Source organism: Salmo salar, unplaced genomic scaffold (assembly GCF_905237065.1).
Source record: "Salmo salar unplaced genomic scaffold, Ssal_v3.1, whole genome shotgun sequence".
Lineage (NCBI taxonomy): Eukaryota > Metazoa > Chordata > Actinopteri > Salmoniformes > Salmonidae > Salmo > Salmo salar.
Window position 1 is genome coordinate 163,306 of NW_025548164.1, and position 11,695 is coordinate 175,000.

At 51.0% G+C, this 11,695-nt stretch overlaps 1 protein-coding gene across 2 annotated transcripts in view; it reads right to left on the reverse strand.

Annotated features, from left to right (window-relative positions):
* Positions 1–702: 702 nt before the first annotated feature.
* Positions 703–11,695, reverse strand: part of LOC123732725 (cleavage and polyadenylation specificity factor subunit 4) — a 22,505-nt gene continuing 11,512 nt past the window's right edge. For both annotated transcript variants that reach the window (XM_045711984.1, XM_045711983.1), the window contains exons 7-9: positions 5,973–6,045; positions 2,313–2,507; positions 703–1,611 (exon numbers count right to left, since the gene is read on the reverse strand). In XM_045711984.1, the coding sequence (XP_045567940.1) occupies positions 1,543–1,611; positions 2,313–2,507; positions 5,973–6,045 (337 nt within the window). In that variant the 3' untranslated portion in view covers positions 703–1,542. The remainder of the gene's footprint in view (positions 1,612–2,312; positions 2,508–5,972; positions 6,046–11,695) is intronic.

Here is an 11,695-nt window from a genome sequence, read left to right on the forward strand (position 1 = left end):
ACTAGACCAGGAGGAACAGGTTTACTGTATTTTACAGACTAGACCAGGAGGAACAGGTTTATTGTATTTTACAGACTAGACCAGGAGGAACAGGTTTATTGTATTTTACAGACTAGACCAGGAGGAACAGGTTTATTGTATTTTACAGACTAGACCAGGAGGAACAGGTTTATTGTATTTTTACAGACTAGACCAGGAGGAACAGGTTTATTGTATTTTACAGACTAGACCAGGAGGAACAGGTTTACTGTATTTTACAGACTAGACCAGGAGGAACAGGTTTACTGTATTTTTACAGACTAGACCAGGAGGAACAGGTTTATTGTATTTTACAGACTAGCCAGGAGGAACAGGTTTATTGTATTTTACAGACTAGACCAGGAGGAACAGGTTTACTGTATTTTACAGACTAGACCAGGAGGAACAGGTTTACTGTATTTTACAGACTAGACCAGGAGGAACAGGTTTACTGTATTTTACAGACTAGACCAGGAGGAACAGGTTTATTGTATTTTACAGACTAGACCAGGAGGAACAGGTTTATTGTATTTTACAGACTAGACCAGGAGGAACAGGTTTACTGTATTTTTACAGACTAGACCAGGAGGAACAGGTTTATTGTATTTTACAGACTAGACCAGGAGGAACAGGTTTATTGTATTTTACAGACTAGAACAGGTTTATTGTATTTTACAGACTAGACCAGGAGGAACAGGTTTATTGTATTTTTACAGACTAGAACACACTGAAATTGTGTATAATCTACAAAAAGGCAACACAGAGATATGACACACCAAATCTCCCCAACACCTCCTCCTCCTCTGGGGGAGGAAAAAAAAGCGGTGAGAGGATCCAACACAGCGACATCACAGCTCAACAGTTCCATTTCAAGTCATTGAAGGTTGACTCCGAAGCCGGTAAAACGGGAGTATTCAGGATGAACGACAGAACCAGATCTTGGGTTAGAATCTATAACTAACTAGTCTCTTCACTCACGTACAAAAAAAAAAAAAGTCTTGAGATTCGATATTTTTTTTGGGATCAAAAAACCTGGGTCGAAGCGTTTCGGCAACGTTTGATTCCCTGGATTACCAACATCCAAGCTTGGTTGGCTAGGTTACACCACTTCCTCTTCCCCCCCCCACCCCACCCACCCCTTTAAGCAACCGGACAGAATTACCAATCCCAGCTGGGTCACAAAAAGTGTCTGAGAGGTTAAAAAGGAGGGGGGGGTTTAGGACCAACCGAAAGATTCGATCAAAGCGGACATCAGAAACAGCAGCAGTACAAACACACAGAGAGGACGCAGTCGGAAACAATCAGCTCGTTTCCTGGGAGACCGTAGACGCTTCATCTCTCTCTCTCTCTCTCTCGTCCTCCAGTCTGACGGATCTAGAGACGGAGGGTTCCTGAGGACTTAACATCATCTCAAACTACAGAAGGGTTGTTGTTGTTGTTGTGTTTTTTTTGTTTGTGGCTCTGCTCTCGTTGTCTTCCAGCTGAAATGAGTCCAACCACGGGAACCACGGGGCTGTGAGAACGTTACTGTCCGCTGAGGAAGGCCAGGTGTCCTTTGGTGCATTTGTTGGCGTAGTGGCCCTTCTCACCACACTACAGAGAGACAGAGAGAGAGAGACAGAGAGAGAGAGAAATAGAGAGAGAGAGAGAGAGAGAGAGAGAGAGAAATAGAGAGACAGAGAGAGAGAGAGAGAGAGAGAGAGAGAGAGAGAGAGAGAGAGGAGAGAGACAGAGAGAGACAGAGAGAGAGACACAGAGAGAAACAGAGAGAGAAACAGAGAGAGAGACAGAGAGAGACAGAGAGGGAGAGAGAGACAGAGAGAGAGAGAGAGAGAGAGAGAGAGAGAGAAATAGAGAGACAGAGAGACAGAGAGAGAGAGAGAGAGAGAGAGAGAGAGAGAGGGAGGGAGACAGAGAGAGAGACAGAGAGAGAGACAGAGAGACAGAGAGAGACAGAGAGAGACAGAGACAGAGAGAGACAGAGAGAGACACAGAGAGAGACACAGAGAGAGACACAGAGAGACACAGAGAGACACAGAGAGAGACAAGTGTTACTCAGAGCCAGAGGCTGGGATTCAATCTGATCACTGGTTGTCCACAATGCGGCTTTTTAAAAAGGCAAATTCAGAATGAAATCTGCAGCTTTAACTGCGAATGCGGGAACATTGCATTGTGGACAAACAGCAATTAGATTGAATCCCAACCTGACACACAAACACATATATATATATTGATATTAAAACAGGTTAGGAGCTCTGTGTGTGTGTGTGTGTGTGTGTGTGTGTGTGTTTTACCTTGTAGCAGGTGACCTGGTCTAGTGGGCGCGGCCCCCTGTTCCCTCCTCCCATGTTGTTGTGGTGCTGATGCATGCTGGGACCGGAGGAGTACGGCTGGCGTTGATGGTGTTGATGCTGGTGAGGGCCCGCCCCTCCACCGGGATTGGTCAGCTGGATGAGTGACAGGGACGAGCGGCCGAGCGAAGGCAACGGCTGAGACGAGGACAGGAGGAGAGGAAAGGAATATAAATTAAGTTGAATATAAAGAGAAGAGAGAGACGGGGAGAGAGAGAGAGAGAGATGGGGTAAGAGAGAGAGAGAGAGACAGGGTCAGAGAGAGAGAGAGAGAGAGAGACGGGAGAGAGAGAGAGAGAGAGACGGGGTAAGAGAGAGAGAGAGAGACAGGGTCAGAGAGAGAGAGAGAGAGAGAGACGGGGGAGAGAGAGAGAGAGAGACGGGGTGAGAGAGAGAGAGAGAGAGACGGGGTGAGAGAGAGGGGGTGTCCTACCTTCTGGTGTCCCAGTATCTGTGCTGGTAGTGAGAGAGAGGGGGTGTCCTACCTTCTGGTGACCCAGTATCTGTGCTGGTAGTGAGAGAGAGGGGGTGTCCTACCTTCTGGTGTCCCAGTATCTGTGCTGGTAGTGAGAGAGAGGGGGTGTCCTACCTTCTGGTGTCCCAGTATCTGTGCTGGTAGTGAGAGAGAGGGGGTGTCCTACCTTCTGGTGACCCAGTATCTGTGCTGGTAGTGAGAGAGGGGGTGTCCTACCTTCTGGTGTCCCAGTATCTGTGCTGGTAGTGAGAGAGAGGGGGTGTCCTACCTTCTGGTGTCCCAGTATCTGTGCTGGTAGTGAGAGAGGGGGTGTCCTACCTTCTGGTGACCCAGTATCTGTGCTGGTAGTGAGAGAGAGGGGGTGTCCTACCTTCTGGTGACCCAGTATCTGTGCTGGTAGAGAGAGAGGGGGTGTCCTACCTTCTGGTGACCCAGTATCTGTGCTGGTAGTGAGAGAGAGAGGGGGTGTCCTACCTTCTGGTGACCCAGTATCTGTGCTGGTAGTGAGAGAGAGGGGGTGTCCTACCTTCTGGTGACCCAGTATCTGTGCTGGTAGTGAGAGAGAGGGGGTGTCCTACCTTCTGGTGTCCCAGTATCTGTGCTGGTAGTGAGAGAGAGGGGGTGTCCTACCTTCTGGTGACCCAGTATCTGTGCTGGTAGAGAGAGAGGGGGTGTCCTACCTTCTGGTGTCCCAGTATCTGTGCTGGTAGTGAGAGAGAGGGGGTGTCCTACCTTCTGGTGTCCCAGTATCTGTGCTGGTAGTGAGAGAGAGGGGGTGTCCTACCTTCTGGTGTCCCAGTATCTGTGCTGGTAGTGAGAGAGAGGGGGTGTCCTACCTTCTGGTGACCCAGTATCTGTGCTGGTAGTGAGAGAGGGGGTGTCCTACCTTCTGGTGTCCCAGTATCTGTGCTGGTAGTGAGAGAGAGGGGGTGTCCTACCTTCTGGTGTCCCAGTATCTGTGCTGGTAGTGAGAGAGAGGGGGTGTCCTACCTTCTGGTGACCCAGTATCTGTGCTGGTAGTGAGAGAGAGGGGGTGTCCTACCTTCTGGTGTCCCAGTATCTGTGCTGGTAGTGAGAGAGAGGGGGTGTCCTACCTTCTGGTGTCCCAGTATCTGTGCTGGTAGTGAGAGAGAGGGGGTGTCCTACCTTCTGGTGTCCCAGTATCTGTGCTGGTAGTGAGAGAGAGAGGGGGTGTCCTACCTTCTGGTGTCCCAGTATCTGTGCTGGTAGTGAGAGAGAGGGGTGTCCTACCTTCTGGTGACCCAGTATCTGTGCTGGTAGAGAGAGAGGGGGTGTCCTACCTTCTGGTGTCCCAGTATCTGTGCTGGTAGTGAGAGAGAGAGGGGGTGTCCTACCTTCTGGTGTCCCAGTATCTGTGCTGGTAGTGAGAGAGAGGGGGTGTCCTACCTTCTGGTGTCCCAGTATCTGTGCTGGTAGTGAGAGAGAGGGGGTGTCCTACCTTCTGGTGTCCCAGTATCTGTGCTGGTAGTGAGAGAGGGGGTGTCCTACCTTCTGGTGACCCAGTATCTGTGCTGGTAGTGAGAGAGAGGGGGTGTCCTACCTTCTGGTGACCCAGTATCTGTGCTGGTAGAGAGAGAGGGGGTGTCCTACCTTCTGGTGACCCAGTATCTGTGCTGGTAGTGAGAGAGAGAGGGGGTGTCCTACCTTCTGGTGACCCAGTATCTGTGCTGGTAGTGAGAGAGAGGGGGTGTCCTACCTTCTGGTGTCCCAGTATCTGTGCTGGTAGTGAGAGAGGGGGTGTCCTACCTTCTGGTGTCCCAGTATCTGTGCTGGTAGTGAGAGAGGGGGTGTCCTACCTTCTGGTGTCCCAGTATCTGTGCTGGTAGTGAGAGAGGGGGTTGTCCTACCTTCTGGTGTCCCAGTATCTGTGCTGGTAGTGAGAGAAGGGGTGTCCTACCTTCTGGTGTCCCAGTATCTGTGCTGGTAGTGAGAGAGGGGGTGTCCTACCTTCTGGTGTCCCAGTATCTGTGCTGGTAGTGAGAGAGGGGGTGTCCTACCTTCTGGTGACCCAGTATCTGTGCTGGTAGTGAGAGAGAGAGGGGGTGTCCTACCTTCTGGTGTCCCAGTATCTGTGCTGGTAGTGAGAGAGAGAGGGGGTGTCCTACCTTCTGGTGACCCAGTATCTGTGCTGGTAGTGAGAGAGAGAGGGTGTCCTACCTTCTGGTGTCCCAGTATCTGTGCTGGTAGTGAGAGAGAGGGGGTGTCCTACCTTCTGGTGTCCCAGTATCTGTGCTGGTAGTGGAGAGAGAGGGGGTGTCCTACCTTCTGGTGACCCAGTATCTGTGCTGGTAGTGAGAGAGAGGGGGTGTCCTACCTTCTGGTGACCCAGTATCTGTGCTGGTAGTGAGAGAGAGGGGTGTCCTACCTTCTGGTGTCCCAGTATCTGTGCTGGTAGTGAGAGAGAGGGGGTGTCCTACCTTCTGGTGTCCCAGTATCTGTGCTGGTAGTGAGAGAGAGGGGGTGTCCTACCTTCTGGTGTCCCAGTATCTGTGCTGGTAGTGAGAGAGAGAGGGGGTGTCCTACCTTCTGGTGACCCAGTATCTGTGCTGGTAGTGAGAGAGAGAGGGGTGTCCTACCTTCTGGTGACCCAGTATCTGTGCTGGTAGTGAGAGAGAGAGGGGGTGTCCTACCTTCTGGTGACCCAGTATCTGTGCTGGTAGTGAGAGAGAGGGGGGTGTCCTACCTTCTGGTGTCCCAGTATCTGTGCTGGTAGTGAGAGAGAGGGGGGGTGTCCTACCTTCTGGTGTCCCAGTATCTGTGCTGGTAGTGAGAGAGAGAGGGGGTGTCCTACCTTCTGGTGTCCCAGTATCTGTGCTGGTAGTGAGAGAGAGAGGGGTGTCCTACCTTCTGGTGTCCCAGTATCTGTGCTGGTAGTGAGAGAGAGGGGTGTCCTACCTTCTGGTGTCCCAGTATCTGTGCTGGTAGTGAGAGAGAGAGGGGGTGTCCTACCTTCTGGTGTCCCAGTATCTGTGCTGGTAGTGAGAGAGAGGGGGTGTCCTACCTTCTGGTGTCCCAGTATCTGTGCTGGTAGTGAGAGAGAGAGGGGGTGTCCTACCTTCTGGTGTCCCAGTATCTGTGCTGGTAGTGAGAGAGAGGGGGTGTCCTACCTTCTGGTGTCCCAGTATCTGTGCTGGTAGAGGAGGCTGTTCGGTGGCTCCCATTGGCAGTTCAAACCGCGGGCTGCAGAAAGACACACCCATTATTCTGGACTCATTTCATCTCACGGCCTAAACGCTACTATTTTCACAGGGCTCTGGGTCAGAGAGGATTATGGGTAGTGTAGTTTTACCTCCTCCTGGGTCAGAGAGGATTATGGGTAGTGTAGTTTTACCTCCTGGGTCATAGAGGATTATGGTTAGTGTAGTTTTACCTCCTCCTGGGTCAGAGAGGATTATGGTTAGTGTAGTTTTACCTCCTCCTGGGTCAGAGAGGATTATGGTTAGTGTAGTTTTACCTCATGGGTCATAGAGGATTATGGTTAGTGTAGTCTTACCTCCTCCTGGGTCATAGAGGATTATGGGAGGTGTAGTTTACCTCCTGGGTCATAGATGATATAAATATGACCAGGGTAACAGTCGAATACCTCTGCAGTATTCCACCAGACCCCGCAGGGTAACAGTTGAATACCTCTGCAGTATTCCAGACCCCGCAGGGTAACAGTTGAATACCTCTGCAGTATTCCACCAGACCACGCAGGGTAACAGTTGAATACCTCTGCAGTATTCCACCAGACCACGCAGGGTAACAGTTGAATACCTCTGCAGTATTCCACCAGACCACGCAGGGTAACAGTCGAATACCTCTGCAGTATTCCAGACCCCGCAGGGTAACAGTTGAATACCTCTGCAGTATTCCACCAGACCCCGCAGGGTAACAGTTGAATACCTCTGCAGTATTCCACCAGACCCCGCAGGGTAACAGTTGAATACCTCTGCAGTATTCCACCAGACCCCGCAGGGTAACAGTTGAATACCTCTGCAGTATTCCACCAGACCCCGCAGGGTAACAGTTGAATACCTCTGCAGTATTCCACCAGACCACGCAGGGTAACAGTCGAATACCTCTGCAGTATTCCAGACCCCGCAGGGTAACAGTCGAATACCTCTGCAGTATTCCAGACCCCGCAGGGTAACAGTTGAATATCTCTGCAGTATTCCAGACCCCGACAGGGTAACAGTTGAATACCTCTGCAGTATTCCAGACCCCGCAGGGTAACAGTCGAATACCTCTGCAGTATTCCAGACCCCGCAGGGTAACAGTTGAATACCTCTGCAGTATTCCAGACCCCGCAGGGTAACAGTTGAATACCTCTCCAGTATTCCAGACCCCGCAGGGTAACAGTTGAATACCTCTCCAGTATTCCAGACCCCGCAGGGTAACAGTTGAATAACTCTGCAGTATTCCACCAGACCCCGCAGGATAACAGTTGAATACCTCTGCAGTATTCCAGACCCCGACAGGGTAGCAGTCGAATACCTCTGCAGTATTCCAGACCCCGACAGGGTAGCAGTCGAATACCTCTGCAGTATTCCAGACCCCGCAGGGTAACAGTTGAATACCTCTGCAGTATTCCAGACCCCGCAGGGTAACAGTTGAATACCTTTGCAGTATTCCAGACCCCGACAGGGTAACAGTCGAATACCTCTGCAGTATTCCAGACCCCGACAGGGTAACAGTCGAATACCTCTGCAGTATTCCAGACCCCGACAGGGTAACAGTCGAATACCTCTGCAGTATTCCAGACCCCGCAGGGTAACAGTTGAATACCTCTGCAGTATTCCAGACCCCGCAGGGTAACAGTCGAATACCTCTGCAGTATTCCAGACCCCGCAGGGTAACAGTTGAATACCTCTGCAGTATTCCAGACCCCGCAGGGTAACAGTCGAATACCTCTGCAGTATTCCAGACCCCGCAGGGTAACAGTCGAATACCTCTGCAGTATTCCAGACCCCGCAGGGTAACAGTCGAATACCTCTGCAGTATTCCAGACCCCGCAGGATAACAGTCGAATACCTCTGCAGTATTCCAGACCCCGCAGGGTAACAGTCGAATACCTCTGCAGTATTCCAGACCCCGCAGGGTAACAGTCGAATACCTCTGCAGTATTCCAGACCCCGACAGGGTAGCAGTTGAATACCTCTGCAGTATTCCAGACCCCACAGGGTAACAGTTGAATACCTCTGCAGTATTCCAGACCCCGACAGGATAACAGTTGAATACCTCTGCAGTATTCCAGACCCCGACAGGGTAACAGTTGAATACCTCTGCAGTATTCCAGACCCCGACAGGGTAACAGTTGAATACCTCTGCAGTATTCCAGACCCCGACAGGATAACAGTTGAATACCTCTGCAGTATTCCAGACCCCGACAGGATAACAGTTGAATACCTCTGCAGTATTCCAGACCCCGACAGGATAACAGTTGAATACCTCTGCAGTATTCCAGACCCCGACAGGGTAACAGTTGAATACCTCTGCAGTATTCCAGACCCCGACAGGGTAACAGTTGAATACCTCTGCAGTATTCCAGACCCCGCAGGGTAACAGTCGAATACCTCTGCAGTATTCCAGACCCCGCAGGGTAACAGTCGAATACCTCTGCAGTATTCCAGACCCCGCAGGGTAACAGTCGAATACCTCTGCAGTATTCCAGACCCCGCAGGGTAACAGTTGAATACCTCTGCAGTATTCCAGACCCCGCAGGGTAACAGTCGAATACCTCTGCAGTATTCCAGACCCCGCAGGGTAACAGTCGAATACCTCTGCAGTATTCCAGACCCCGCAGGGTAACAGTCGAATACCTCTGCAGTATTCCAGACCCCACAGGGTAACAGTTGAATACCTCTGCAGTATTCCAGACCCCGACAGGATAACAGTTGAATACCTCTGCAGTATTCCAGACCCCGACAGGATAACAGTTGAATACCTCTGCAGTATTCCAGACCCCGACAGGATAACAGTTGAATACCTCTGCAGTATTCCAGACCCCGACAGGATAACAGTTGAATACCTCTGCAGTATTCCAGACCCCGACAGGATAACAGTTGAATACCTCTGCAGTATTCCAGACCCCGACAGGATAACAGTTGAATACCTCTGCAGTATTCCAGACCCCGACAGGATAACAGTTGAATACCTCTGCAGTATTCCAGACCCCGACAGGATAACAGTTGAATACCTCTGCAGTATTCCAGACCCTGACAGGGTAACAGTTGAATACCTCTGCAGTATTCCAGACCCCACAGGGTAACAGTCGAATACCTCTGCAGTATTCCAGACCCCGCAGGGTAACAGTCGAATACCTCTGCAGTATTCCAGACCCCGCAGGGTAACAGTCGAATACCTCTGCAGTATTCCAGACCCCGCAGGGTAACAGTTGAATACCTCTGCAGTATTCCAGACCCCGCAGGGTAACAGTCGAATACCTCTGCAGTATTCCAGACCCCGCAGGGTAACAGTCGAATACCTCTGCAGTATTCCAGACCCCGACAGGGTAGCAGTTGAATACCTCTGCAGTATTCCAGACCCCGCAGGGTAACAGTTGAATACCTCTGCAGTATTCCAGACCCCGCAGGGTAACAGTTGAATACCTCTGCAGTATTCCAGACCCCACAGGGTAACAGTTGAATACCTCTGCAGTATTCCAGACCCCGACAGGATAACAGTTGAATACCTCTGCAGTATTCCAGACCCCGACAGGATAACAGTTGAATACCTCTGCAGTATTCCAGACCCCGACAGGGTAACAGTTGAATACCTCTGCAGTATTCCAGACCCCGACAGGGTAACAGTTGAATACCTCTGCAGTATTCCAGACCCCGCAGGGTAACAGTTGAATACCTCTGCAGTATTCCAGACCCCGCAGGGTAACAGTCGAATACCTCTGCAGTATTCCAGACCCCGCAGGGTAACAGTCGAATACCTCTGCAGTATTCCAGACCCCGCAGGGTAACAGTCGAATACCTCTGCAGTATTCCAGACCCCGACAGGGTAGCAGTTGAATACCTCTGCAGTATTCCAGACCCCGCAGGGTAACAGTTGAATACCTCTGCAGTATTCCAGACCCCGCAGGGTAACAGTTGAATACCTCTGCAGTATTCCAGACCCCACAGGGTAACAGTTGAATACCTCTGCAGTATTCCAGACCCCGACAGGGTAACAGTTGAATACCTCTGCAGTATTCCAGACCCCGACAGGGTAACAGTTGAATACCTCTGCAGTATTCCAGACCCCGACAGGATAACAGTTGAATACCTCTGCAGTATTCCAGACCCCGACAGGATAACAGTTGAATACCTCTGCAGTATTCCAGACCCCGACAGGATAACAGTTGAATACCTCTGCAGTATTCCAGACCCCGACACGATAACAGTTGAATACCTCTGCAGTATTCCACCAGACCCCACAGGATAACAGTTGAATACCTCTGCAGTATTCCAGACCCCGACAGGGTAACAGTTGAATACCTCTGCAGTATTCCAGACCCCGCAGGGTAACAGTTGAATACCTCTGCAGTATTCCAGACCCCGCAGGGTAACAGTTGAATACCTCTGCAGTATTCCAGACCCCGACAGGGTAGCAGTCGAATACCTCTGCAGTATTCCAGACCCCGCAGGGTAACAGTTGAATACCTCTGCAGTATTCCAGACCCCGACAGGGTAACAGTTGAATACCTCTGCAGTATTCCAGACCCCACAGGGTAACAGTTGAATACCTCTGCAGTATTCCACCAGACCCCACAGGGTAACAGTCGAATACCTCTGCAGTATTCCAGACCCCGCAGGGTAACAGTCGAATACCTCTGCAGTATTCCAGACCCCGCAGGGTAGCAGTTGAATACCTCTGCAGTATTCCAGACCCCGACAGGGTAACAGTCGAATACCTCTGCAGTATTCCAGACCCCGACAGGGTAACAGTCGAATACCTCTGCAGTATTCCAGACCCCGCAGGATAACAGTTGAATACCTCTGCAGTATTCCAGACCCCGACAGGGTAACAGTTGAATACCTCTGCAGTATTCCACCAGACCCCACAGGGTAACAGTCGAATACCTCTGCAGTATTCCAGACCCCACAGGGTAACAGTCGAATACCTCTGCAGTATTCCAGACCCCGCAGGATAACAGTTGAATACCTTTGCAGTATTCCAGACCCCGCAGGGTAGCAGTCGAATACCTCTGCAGTATTCCAGACCCCGACAGGGTAACAGTCGAATACCTCTGCAGTATTCCAGACCCCGACAGGGTAACAGTCGAATACCTTTGCAGTATTCCAGACCCCGACAGGGTAACAGTCGAATACCTCTGCAGTATTCCAGACCCCGCAGGGTAACAGTCGAATACCTCTGCAGTATTCCAGACCCCGACAGGGTAACAGTTGAATACCTCTGCAGTATTCCAGACCCCGCAGGGTAACAGTCGAATACCTCTGCAGTATTCCAGACCCCGACAGGGTAACAGTTGAATACCTCTGCAGTATTCCAGACCCCGACAGGGTAACAGTTGAATACCTCTGCAGTATTCCAGACCCCGACAGGGTAACAGTTGAATACCTCTGCAGTATTCCAGACCCCGACAGGGTAACAGTTGAATACCTCTGCAGTATTCCAGACCCCGACAGGGTAACAGTTGAATACCTCTGCAGTATTCCAGACCCCGACAGGGTAACAGTTGAATACCTCTGCAGTATTCCAGACCCCGACAGGGTAACAGTTGAATACCTCTGCAGTATTCCAGACCCCGACAGGGTAACAGTTGAATACCTCTGCAGTATTCCAGACCCCGACAGGGTAACAGTTGAATACCTCTGCAGTATTCCAGACCCCGACAGGG